The sequence below is a fragment of the Notolabrus celidotus genome, chromosome 13 (assembly GCF_009762535.1).
Source record: "Notolabrus celidotus isolate fNotCel1 chromosome 13, fNotCel1.pri, whole genome shotgun sequence".
NCBI classification, from domain to species: domain Eukaryota; kingdom Metazoa; phylum Chordata; class Actinopteri; order Labriformes; family Labridae; genus Notolabrus; species Notolabrus celidotus.
In genome coordinates, this window is record NC_048284.1 from 27,540,400 (window position 1) to 27,553,253 (window position 12,854).

Below are 12,854 nucleotides of genomic sequence, written 5' to 3' on the forward strand. Positions count from 1 at the left end.
TGAGGCAATGTTCTTAAATATAATGAAACATGTTAACATTAAACATGTTATCTTCGAGAATTTGCTGTCTGTTTTGTAGAGGACTGCAGAGAGCATAGTGAATTTGCTTTAATGTCAATACACTGAACAAACACAGCAAAAAACAACAACTTTATTTAGTTATATTAGTGATTAAATACGTCTTGAGGTATCAGTATGATGCTATAATCCGTGCATTAAAACGTGCTGCAGTTTCCCACCGTTGTCCATTTAATATCATAGCACGATCGGCTCAACCAATCAGCTGACAGCACACCGGAACACACGTTTCCAGGCGGGACCTTGAACTAAAACATAAACAATGGCGGCTGTCACCTCTAGCCGACCATACCATGTCATCATTTTCGGTGCTTCGGGATTCAGCGGGCAGTTTGTGGTGGAGGAGGTCGCCCGGTACGCTGCAGGGAGTCCCGGCGGAGCCCCCCTGAAGTGGGCCGTGGCCGGGAGGAGCAGACAGCGCCTGGAGGACGTGTTGAAACAAGCTGCGGGGAGGCTGTGTATGTGCTTGACTAGGTGTTCGGTAGATAACCGAGGAGACAGTGCTCACTGACAGGCTCCTAATGATCAAATGTCACTGCAGCAGGATACTTTACACACCTGACTGACAGGAGAATCAGTCTGAGCTGCTGTTCTTGTTGTTGTCTTGCTCTCTGGGTGGTTATGTGGCTAGAAGGAAGCAGCTTTACCTGACACCTGAAATAAATAACAATACAAGGTTTTAAGAACAACAGAACAGCACAGCAGTTTTTACAGATTAAAGCTTGACCCCAGTTTGACTGACAAGCAAGTATTTTTTATTTATAGGATGTTTCTACAGTCTACAGAAGAATACAGTGTTTGAGGACACTTTGTTCTGAACAGATTTAACTCCTGAGCACTCACACAGCTTAAAACACTCACAAGTATGATCACATCTTATTTTTAAGGGATATTTTCTGATAATTACATCTAATAGTGAAAGTTTTCATAAAGACTAAAGACCTGCATTGAAGTGGCCCATGTGTTGCATATGTATCCTGACCTGAACACATACAGATGTCTCCGAGTTGTCAACTGAACTACCCGTGAATGAAAACCTCCTTCTCTCTCTTTTGTCAGCCATGCCCGAGCTGAGGACAGACATTGAAATCATAGTTGCTGATGTGTCTATTGAGGAGTCCTTGGCCCTGATGTGCCAGCAAGGTGTGGTGATTCTGAACTGTGTTGGACCTGTAAGTATGCTGTCAAGAGTGTTTCAGTGAGGGGACTCTGGATAAAGGTTTTAAAGTGGATTTAAAGCTATGAAAAAACACGGTCATCTTGTGTTTGGTTTTTCAGTACAGATTTTATGGTGAACCGGTGGTCAAAGCGTGCATAACGAATGGAGCTCACTACATAGACATCAGTGGGGAGCCTCAGGTACGGAAATGAATGTTCATATCTATGGTTATTTTGCATGTTGAATCACTGATTTGATCTTTGTATTGAACTTAAAGTAACCTGACTGTTTAAGTTTGGATTTATGTGGCTGACGGTGATCTAATGTTCTTTGTTATGTTAAATGTGTATTATATGATGTCTCTCCTCTGCAGTTCCTGGAACGTATGCAGCTGGAGTACCACACCAAGGCCTTAGACAAAGGGGTTTATGTGATAGGCAGCTGTGGCTTTGACTCCATACCTGCAGACCTTGGTATTCTGTACATGCAGAAGCAATTTAAAGGTAAAAACATAACACAAGATGAGTCAGCATTGGTCCCCCAAAATTCTGAAACTGGTTTACTTCCTAAAGATGGTATTAAAATAAGTTTAAACATTACTCTGCATGGACCAAAAACTGCAGTGCTGTTTAATATATATATATTTTTTTTTTACCCCTGAATCTTCAACAACTGAAGAAAAATAAAATAATTGAAAACTTGAATTATTTTTCAATAGTGTTAATCACTCATTTTATCTGATTTCAGGAACACTTACAGCCGTGGAAAGCTTCCTGAAGTTCTGCTGTGGGCCTGAGGTAGCCTGGACCACTATATCTTCTGTACTGCATGATGGGAAATGTAGTCTAATATACTTTCTCTAACCCTTCTCTAATTTATGTAATGACTAACATAACAATGTGTTTTGTTTTAATGGCACAGTTGATTATATTTATCAGAAACATTTTTGAAATAGGAGGTGCAATTAAGATCAGTGGTTACATTGTGCACTCCATGTACAAAGGATACAGTCAAAGGGGCTTCCGCGGGTTGACCCCTGCCTTAGGTCTCTTGCCATCTTAATCAGCTGTCCTTTCTCTCATTAAAAGCAAAAAAAGCCCCAAAAACAATCTTTAAAAAAGAAAAGAGGAAGTAGAGTGGTGTATTTTGATTGACCTCTCCTGAGTGTAAAGTAGAAAAGAGAAACATTTCTAGAATAAGTCTTGACACTTGTAAGGAGCACAACCATTAATCAAAAAGCTTTCCCACAGAAGTTCTGTTGAAACTGGAAGCAGATTCTGATTGTAGAGCAAAAGCACCAACCCTTTTTATAAGGTCTTTTTTAACATCACTAAATATGCTGTGGCAGTTTTCAATAAGCAACCTTTTTATGATTCAAGTCAATGATATGTATCCCTCAAAACAAAGAAGTTAATTACATTATAACTGTGTTTATTGAATGGGGAATTATGGCACTTTTTGATAGCTCAGTGTTCCCTCATTGTGTCAGAATTAAAAGTCCGTGTCACCCTTCACAGGGATCCTCTGGCCATGATGCCACTTGGCAGTCTGCCGTGTACGGTTTTGCAGACAGCAGATCCCTCCAGCAGCTGAGGAAGAAGTTTGGCCACAAGCCGCTGCCTGTGGTGGGTGCTAAAGTCAAACAGAGGTAAGTGGTCAGGTAACTGACCAATTACTGTCAAGCTTAAAGACTGGACTTTAAGCAATAACATTTTTATTAGAAGATAGGGCTGAAGGAAGGATAAAGTTTGCTTCTTCAGTGCACAGCAGGAGGGATTTCTCACTTTATCTTGTTTATCTTTTCAACACTTGACCTCATTCCAATTATTTGTTAATGAATAATTAATCGCAACACAATATGTATGTGGTGCAAATGCTTTTTATTACAAATTGTAACAAATTCAATAATACTTTGAATAAATTGCCTAATTTTGAATGGTTTGGTTGATGTCTACCGACACACAAGATCAACTTACAGCCACAGTATAAAACTCCTGCTCTGTTACAGTTTCAATGTTTGTTACAGACGTTCACAGAGATTCCGTGAGGTTTTATTTGAATGTTGGGCCTGGCAGGGATGGAGAGACAGTAGTATATATTTTATTTTTGTAAAGAAATTAAAAAACATAGTCTGTTTTTCAGTCAAATGTCACACAGACACTTCTTTTAGCAGCCAGCTGCAAAAATAAATATATCTTTTTGTGAAATTAAAAATAATTGAATAAAAATGCTCCTATAATAACTGTTAACTACAGCGGAAATAACTGTAATGCCAGAAGTGGTAAATGTATGCTGTCTGATAATTCCCTGTTTGAAATTAACATTGAAGAGATTATCTCATGGTCAATAAATGTTTTACTGTCAGTAGTTCTTATTGTAAACAATCTTTTACTGAGCACTTGGCCCGGCATCTTTTAACCAATTCACTGTACCCACCAGATGAAGTCTGTGACCAAAACACTGCATCCACTACCACTTGTTGAGTTTCATTGCTTTGACAACATTACTCCCATTGTTGGTTGTTATAGCAGAGTTGTAAGTTGTAAGTTGTAACAACAGCTGGTCTGGAGACACCTTTCATATCTAGTCTTTCATGAAGTGTTGTGTCTCAATCATGTGGCTCACAGGTCTTGCTGTACCAAATATCAGTGACTGAGACTTTTTTGTGAGAAGTGTGGTGAGGCTCTCTCTGACTTTACAGTACATTTTGGCAGTACTTCTCTTGCAGAGTAATTGTGACTAGGCAACTGGTTCCTTGGTCAATGTCTTTAAACAGATGCATAAACTTAACATTCTATGGGTGAAACATATAATGCTATTTTAACACAACATAAACTATATCTGCAAAACTCTATTGTTGAACCAAATGCTTTATTATCCATGTATCTTCAAAATTCTGTACACATCGCCCAGTCCTCCTCCAGTACTACAGCATTCATGTTGCAAACATAGACAGGCTCGGTGAGTGTAAGCAACCACTTTCTAATGGCTGTGTGTTTGTTTATGTGTGTTTGTCCAGGAGCTTTCTCTTTTTCAGCAAAGAGATAGAGCAGTACACTATTCCATTTATGGGGTCTGACCGCTCTGTGGTAAAGAGAACTCAGCGTTTCCTGTATGAGGATGAACAACAGTCCCCGGTGAGATTATGTTAACACACGTTTCTCCCATTTTTCATGGATGTAGTGGAGAGAGCCAGAGATACCTGGTCGATTTAACTTTATTAGCTCAACTATAACTTAGAGCCTAACAAATGTGCCGAATGCATTTTCTTCTTCTCATAAAATTTTAAAAGCTGAATTGTGGAGTCAATGAATAGTCAGGTGAAGTATTTGTAGCTTGTAAAATGTTTTGTACATGTGTATAACACTTTTGTAACTGTATAAATATTCTGTGCATGTAAAAAAAGTTTTAGTCTTAGAAAAATGTAGTGTTAATTTGAAAAAAGGTTTCCTAGCTGCATACATATTATGTGCATGTGTAGAAAAATTGAGCACAGTTATGAATTGCACATTTTAAAAAAGTTCATGTGTATGGTCAGTGTATGTTTACTTCGAGTTTGTGCTAGAAAAAGTTCAGCTGAAAGATTTGATAAAGTATGAGCTATGAACATTACATGCATATAAACCCTTAAGTTCCAAACATGGATTATGACTGTGTCTTTACGCCTCAGCTAACCAGCCAATCAGCACCTCACTACAACTACAGACCTTTTTCACACATGCACAAAATATCCATATAGCTACAAAACTTATTTACAAGTTACAAAATCTTTTTTTTTCATACTACTACATCATGTTTTTACCAGTTGAAAATATACGTCACTATTTACTGACTCCATAGTGATCTCCCTTAACGATGTGAAATTAGTTTCACTGTTCTTGAAGCACTGCAGAGATTTGTGAGCATTGCTCTGCCCCTAGCTGTTGATCAGAGGAACAGCTTGAAAATAAAATCACAGCACACGCAACACATGATAAAGCAGAGATATTGCTCAGTCCTCTTAGGCTTATTGCTTCCACAGACATATTTGCTTTGGTATGAACAGTCAACTATGGTAACTCTGTCACTCTGAAACTCCTCTCTTTGTACTACTGTTAAGTTTCAACATATGCCATTAGCAGTTATTCTGACTCAATGCCACAGTGGATGTAGTTAAAGCAAAGTCATTAAGCTTGATTTTTGTTCTTTGTGAAGCAAAGCATCTCACATTTGTTCCTAGCTGTGTCTAAACTTTAAGATGAGGAAACTGAGTTGTTATCCATGCCATTTAAGTCCTGTTAGGTCAGAGCCCTCCTCTGTCAGGGAGACCTGACCAAAACAATCCTACAGATGTGTCTGTTTTATTTTACACAGATTACAGTCTCTTCTCTTATGTAACAGCGTATTCTATTTTCTAACCCTGAGGCATCGCCGAGCTATACTTGGCTCCGTGAATTACCGTGGCCTAGATTGTATCTCACAGTTTGTGGCTTTAGACAAAAATGTCTGCCAGATAAATAAATGTAAATTCCCATGAAATCAATAATTTGGCATGCCTTGTTCGAGGCAGTAAACAACCAGGCATGCTGAAAAATGCTTTGCCCTGCCCGATGTGAAAGACCGCCTTATGTTTCAGAACTATCTTCATCCCTCAGACTGACACTATAATGTGTTGTATTACATGACACAGTGGTTATATGTTTTTTAAATAGAGTGCATTTTTTCATTTCCACTGCAGGTCTGCGTCCCTGCTTAGAAAACCAAAGCTATTTCCCTGCTGTACCTGTAACTAGGTCAGCCTTTCCTGCAGCTGTCAGTGTTTTGATCACAGCCAGAGACACGACCTTAATGAAACCACCTCATTACGATGTTTAGACCGTTATCTACCTGCAAATTGGAAATATGATGAGTCATCTATAGTGATTCATCACTTTCTTCCCTGCTGCTCATTACTCCCTTTGACATCTCATCTCGCCCCCCCCCCCCCTTGCAGCGCTCTTTTTGTATCCTTCTGACTGTTTCTGTTTTCACGCCATGCCCCCCTCCTCTCTCACTAAATTGATACTGCATGGCTTCTAGCCCTTGTTCTTCTCTTCTATCCTTTATCTCTCTGTCTGTGTCCTTTTTACTCCTTCTCCTCTCCTTAATTCTCTCTACTCCTCCCTTTTCCTTTTATCACTTTAATCTCTTATTCCTCCTTTCATGTGCCTACCCTCCTGCCTCTCCTCTTTCAACTTCCCTTCATCTCTCTTTCACCCTCAGTTGCACCTGTTATCTGCTTCCCCTTATTCTGTCTGTCTCTGCCACCTTTCATTTATCTTTTTATCTTTTACATTCTGACATTTTTGCTGCACATCCACAGGTCCAGTACAGTCCCTTCGTGGGGATCGGGGGCCTCCTCTCTGTCGTGAAGCTCTTCTGTGGTGGTCTGGTTTTCTGGTTCATGGTTAAGTTCAGCCTGGGCAGAAAGCTCCTCACCAGGGTAGCTACATTTTCATGAATCAACCTCTTTTTGTCACATTGAACCTTGATATTCGTTGGCTGGAGTTGTTCATTTTAGAAGTAGAGGTGATGTAAAGACAGGAGCTGTTAGATGGTTATCCACAGCTGTTTAAATGTGCATGAACTTCACAGTTAGGTGTGCGTATGTAGCTGAGAGTACGGTGGCCCTGAAGTGCAAAACACAACGGCAAATCAGAAAACACAACGGCAAATCAAAAAACACAACGGCAAATCAGAAAACACAACGGCAAATCAAAAAACACAACGGCAAATCAAAAAACACAACGGCAAATCAAAAAACACAACGGCAAAACAGAAAACACAACGGCACCAGAAGAAGTAGGTACACTCAGTCCAATCAGCGACGAGTCATGTCCCCGGAGGGTACCTTCTTCTTCCAGTTTTGTTAATGCCGTTGTGTTTTTTGTTTTGCCGTTGTGTTTTCTGATTTGCCGTTGTGTTTTCTGATTTGCTGTAGTGTTTTTTGATTTGCCGTTGTGAATTTTTGATTTGCCGTTGTGTTTTTTGATTTGCCGTTGTGTTTTTTGATTTGCCGTTGTGTTTTCTGTTTTGCCGTTGTGATTTGCACTTCAGGGCCACCGTATGAGAGGCTTACCCAAAGCTACTCATGTAAAATGTAGCAGAAGAGAGTGGCAACAACTGTGATATTACACAATAATTAAGAGTGGAAAAATATTACAAATAAACAAAGTTTGAATGTTTTATTAATAAGCACTATAATTCAAGAACAAGAGTTCTGAAGAGAGGGTGCCAGCATTTTAGATCTTATGCACAGACTGACATGTCTTTACAAACTTCATTTTTTAATGTAATGTTAGTTACACAGTTCTTAGAAAATTACGTTTGATGTATTTATGTATTTATTTTTTGTCTTCCCAAAGTTTCCATCGTTCTTCTCTTGTGGAATGTTCACCAAATCTGGTCCAACCATGAAGCAGGTAAAACATGGACTGGAGGAGTTGGATGTATATTTATATGTTTTATTATGAAACAGATCAAAAGCTTCCTTGGAGTTTGTGAAATTGCTATTATGAATCAATCAGCTTTTTTTTTTTAAGATACAATTTTTTGGGCTTTTAAACCTTTATTAGAGAGGAGAGGACAGTGGATAGAGCTGGAAACGGAGAGAGAGTGGGGTAGTGACATGTGGGAAAGGCTGGAATTGAATCCGGGCAAACCGAATCACTGAGCTTTAAAATCAATGGAGAGGAAATGATGGTCAGAGGGATTTAGTTTGTTTAATAAACGGTGCTTAAAGTTTCATCTTTGCACTTTTAGGATTTGGTCCAAACCAAACATGAAATTACTTCTTCTGTCTTCAGTAAGAATGTCATTGTATTTCAGACTTGTACACTGTTTAATTGTGAGTATACAACGTTATGCAACAAAACCAAAGTTTCAGAGGCTTCAATATTATGATAATGGAAATTTGAATTAGTTGAATAGTAAATAAGATTAGATAAGATAAGACTTCATCAGAATTCATCCCTGGGGGGAAAATTTGGTTGTTGCAGCAACACAGACATAGTAGCAAGAGTAACACAAGAATGATAAAGCACACATAGAGAGTAAATTTAAATCAAGTAAAATAAAATTAAGAATAGATAAATAAAATAAGAATAAAATAAGATAAGATATTACTTAATTGATCTCCGGGGGGAAATTCAGTTGTTGCAGCAACTGAGAGTACAATAAAAAAAAAAGTTTCAATTAGTAAAATAAAATAAGTCAAATAGAAATATAGAAATAAGGTAGAATAAAGATAGAATACAATGCAGATATATACAAATGTCACATATGTTGTAAACAGTTGTAATTACAGGGAGTAAGCAAATATTATTCAGTAGTGACACGTTGACATGGTGTGGTTATGGTGTGATTATGACAGATGATATGCAATATAAATACATAAATATGTATGGGTATGTAGATATGTCAGTATACAGAGATAGAGAATAGTAAAAAGTACTATATAATAGTAAATTGATCAGTTATAAATAATTATATAATAGAATTTAACATAATCTAATAACTATTACGTCATATCATTTAATATAATATATATAATATGATATAATATAGATAATTGTTAGCTACTGTAAGTTATACAGAAACATGATGTACTAGATTTCTAACTCCAGCTTTGTTGCACTTTCCTTCTCTCAGAGCAGATTTAACACGTCATGACTTTGTATTTATTTTACATTGTGGGTGTTTACAATGGACCTGACAGATTTGATGAACGTAGATACATTTGATACATTGGCTTGAATTTCTGTTTTATTGGATGCCACACTTTGTAATATGAAATATGATGTGTGATAAATTTTCATTGATTTGTCCACTCGTCTGTTTCCCCTCCTCATTCATCCTCCTCTCTCAGATCGAAGACTCCTCTTTCAGCATGACGTTTTACGGGGAGGGTTACTCAGAGGGTTCAGATCCCACACAGGGTCGGCCCAACGCCAAGATCTGCACTCAGGTCATAGGAGCAGGTACAACTGACACAACTACAGCATGCTCAGATATCTCACCTTCATGAAACTAGTGTGTGCTTATTTTGTGTACTACAGTGTTTATTTATTACATTTAATAATGTCTGGATTCACAAAGCTGCTTCAGCTGCCGTATATTTATGTGTTCATTGAAAAACAAGACACAAAATTCAATCCATTTTTATTTTTGTTTTAAAGTTACAAAATGTGAAAAAAATAAAATAATGGTGTACTGAGCTGCTGTGTAGGCAACATTTTCCAAACTTTGGAAAATACATTTTCAACCTCAGCATCATTAAAAATAATGATTTAAAATAATGCTAAACCTAATCTAATAATTTTTTCTTTTAAATTACACAAATAGTGAAGTGATTTCAAATGCTTCTCAGTCCATCAGACCTCCCTTTAAATACTTTTAGATCTTAAATAATGTAGGCCCAAAACACTGGTCAAATGCTGAAGCACAGTCACCACTAGTAGCCTGAGCTGTAGCTCTGGTTAAAGATGACTGTCATGATGCTATCATGCTCTACTAGGTAGATGTAAACAAGCACAGATGACAGATGGCATCTTGTTTGTCAGTATTTTGGTTTAGACATAGGCTGTTTCACATTCATACACTTGACCAGAGCAATGCATAACAAGCACAGGCATGTGGATGTTAAACCTGCAAGAAAAACCTGCTAGCTCTGCTAATGGTAGCCACAGTCCACAAACCAATTTGATGTTGATCCTGTGATCCTGTGTTTAAAAGTCTTGAATCAATTAAGAACTGTTGACACTAGACATTTTAAAAAGCAGTTGAAGACCCATTTGTTTAGATTTGTCAATGTGTCTATGTCTGCATTTCTGTAATTGTTAGTCCTTAATGTCTGATTCCCTGATTAAACTCCTACTTTTTAATCATGAAGCACTTTATGACACCTGTTCTTTCAAGGTGCTCTATAAATATATTTTACTTACTAACTAAGTTAAATAGATTGACAATTTTGTGGTTTTTCTGAGCGCTCTCTTACCTCAGTCGGCATAGTCTGAATTCAATTTTTTCATTCAAACAGGGAAATTAGTGGCTTTATAACATCCATACTCAAAATGTCGTTTAACGTTTCTGCAGATTTTCACATGTTTGTTTATTGTGTTTGTATTTACAGATGGATATCTAATAACCGCCTCTGCAATGGTACAAGGTGCTGTGACCGTGCTGAATGAGCTGCACTCTCTACCAAGAAGGTCGGTTTAGTCTGTTCTGTCACCTTTACTTTGTCCCTCTCTTACACATTTCATTTCGTTAGCTGCTTACTTTCATGCTTAAAGTGTTCTCTCTCTCTCTCTCTCTCTCTCTCTCTCTCTCTCTCTCTCTCTCTCTCTCTCTCTATCTCTCTCTCCCTCTGTTGTTCTTGACAGGGGAGGCGTCTACACCCCAGGAGCTGCCTTCTATAAAACCAGTATCATCGAGCGCCTCAATAATCACAGCCTTATGTTCTCAGTCAAAAACTAACAACAGCCTTTCAGAAGTGACGACTGTGAAGGTGAAATCATTAATATCTTTTTAAGATGTTGCTTAACCTGTCATCCGGTCGACTTCACCACTACAGTTGTGAGTTTCAATGTTGTAATTCATCAGAGGATCAGAGTCAGTAACAGATCCTCTGAGGCAGGGAGAGGTTAGTTGTGTTAGTCTCACGCACACTTCAGAGACTGTTTATCTTCTTTTCTTTTTTCTTTCCATTGCAAAGCAAAAACTTGTGTTTTAATCTTAGTGAATGGATCCTAAAACTTTTCTTTATATCACTTTTAAGTCGTCACACATCAATACTGCAGCTCAACAGTTTTAAAAAAGCAGGCCTATCTCAGAAACTAGTTTGTTAACTCTGTATTGAAAATAAGCAAGGTAAGCTTCGCCAAATTCAATGAAAGATCGAAGTCTGCATGCAGAGAAATGTTAGATGTAACAATACAATAAAGGGACTTCATTTTTTAAAATACTCCACAGAAGAAACCGAGAGTTAGGATATAGCACTAACAGCTTTCTTTTGTGACATATATTGGATCTATCGTTCAGTCAGTAACAGGATACAGCTCTGGAGTTAGAGAACATATTTTGGCTTGTTTTTAGTGGCTAAACAGAGTCAGTTAATACACCGACAACTACAGCAATCAGTCTTTAATATGAAGATTAGTTAAATAAATTACACATACTGAAATGATAGATTTGCAAAGTCAAGGTTGTAGGGAACACATTTGAAACTTAAAGGACGTTATCAGAAATGATGAATCATTCAGTATTCTACATTATGTTCTGAAAGACCAGCCCAAACCATAAATTCATCCTGTGCATTGAAGCACTGTGTAACAGGTTTATACATTTCATGGATGAATACTGTTGGTTTAAATTAAACTCTAAATTCACCACTCTGCTTCAGAAATCCTGCAGCACCAAAACCACATCTGAAAACAGTCCCCAGATGAAGAACTATCTATTTGTGTTTGAGTAAAACTGGCAAAAACAGAGTTGAGCTTTCTTTCTATGAAATGACACATTTTTTATTCAAATGAAGTAATGAATGTTATTTATTAGACACAAATGTCTGAGAGACAGAGAGAAGACAGAAGAGTTCTGAGAGTATTAAGAGATAGAAAAATGTGTATAGTTGTGGTATTTTCTTTTGATGTGCTGACAAAAATAAAGATATAAGATGCAAAGTGTTTGGGTTTTTGTTGACTGTTTTGAATGTTTGTGCTTGAAAGTGCACATATCTAAAACCGTACCTTTAAAGAGGGAGTGTTTACCATGCTGGAAGAAATCAAACATTTGTAGTTTCTTGTGCTGTTTGATGCAACCATTCTTTACCTTGATAAGCCGCACTATTAACCTTCCTAATAATCCTTGAAGTGAAAGATGTTCTGATCCCATTTTTCGTTGCTCACACATAAAGATCTTCATGATAAAAGTCACATTTCAAACATCCTGAGCCAAGCCTCTTTTCTGCCACCAGGTGCCAGTGTTTCTCCCACTGCTCATCCCTGATAAATGTTTACACGGCATGACAGTAGAGGTCATTTGATGCCTTTGAGGATGCAGACATGGTGCACGACCGTCATAAAAAGGCTGCGGGTAACCCTGTTAAATCTGTAGAACCGGGCTCACAACCACGGGAGGGTCTGATGTAACAGAACATACATCTCAAATCTGTGAATCGGACGCTGTGCCCACAAAGAGCTTGCAGCAATTGTCTGCATTCACTGTTTCTCCTGGTTGTGAGTTATTGTTAGTCTCCCTGTCTCATCTGCCTCCCTCCCCCCAGCTGTCACCACCACTCACATAAACCAACACTGACAAAACATAAATACACACAGAGAGCTGTTTTTGTGTGCAGTGAATACAGACTCCTCCAGGAGATGTCAGTGGGTTTTTTTCTTTGTTGAAGAGGCCCTAAGTTCAGTGTGATGAGTAGATGCTGAAGGGGTGGGTGCGGTGGTATTGTTACCTTGTGTCAGTGTATCAGAACGGGAGAGAGGGGGAGAGATTGCAGTTGTTTCCCCTTGCGTAGCAAAGAGCAGCCCCACCCTTCTCCTCTGCCCCTGCACATGGCTTCGGTCTGCAGATATTCAAGTCATGT

The 12,854-nt window shown here is 38.2% G+C and overlaps 1 protein-coding gene across 1 annotated transcript; it reads left to right on the plus strand.

Annotated features, from left to right (window-relative positions):
• The first annotated feature begins 282 nt into the window (after positions 1–282).
• On the plus strand, positions 283–11,940 carry sccpdhb (saccharopine dehydrogenase b). Its single transcript, XM_034700091.1, has 12 exons — positions 283–536; positions 1,138–1,250; positions 1,357–1,437; positions 1,611–1,740; positions 1,985–2,034; positions 2,755–2,885; positions 4,257–4,374; positions 6,579–6,698; positions 7,621–7,677; positions 9,123–9,234; positions 10,386–10,464; positions 10,639–11,940. The coding sequence occupies exons 1-12, from the start codon at positions 341–343 to the stop codon at positions 10,730–10,732; spliced, it is 1,281 nt and encodes a 426-aa protein (XP_034555982.1). The 5' UTR covers positions 283–340; the 3' UTR covers positions 10,733–11,940.
• The last annotated feature ends 914 nt before the right edge of the window (positions 11,941–12,854 follow it).

What these genes read in the sequence shown, in the direction of transcription:
- sccpdhb (XM_034700091.1), top strand. Translation starts at nt 341, where the DNA reads ATGGCGGCTGTCACCTCTAGCCGACCATACCATGTCATCATTTTCGGT. An exon ending in GCAGAAAGCTCCTCACCAGG is followed by an intron (nt 6,699 to 7,620) that starts GTAGCTACATTT and finishes GTCTTCCCAAAG; the next exon opens with TTTCCATCGTTCTTCTCTTG. An exon ending in CTGCACTCTCTACCAAGAAG is followed by an intron (nt 10,465 to 10,638) that starts GTCGGTTTAGTC and finishes TGTTCTTGACAG; the next exon opens with GGGAGGCGTCTACACCCCAG.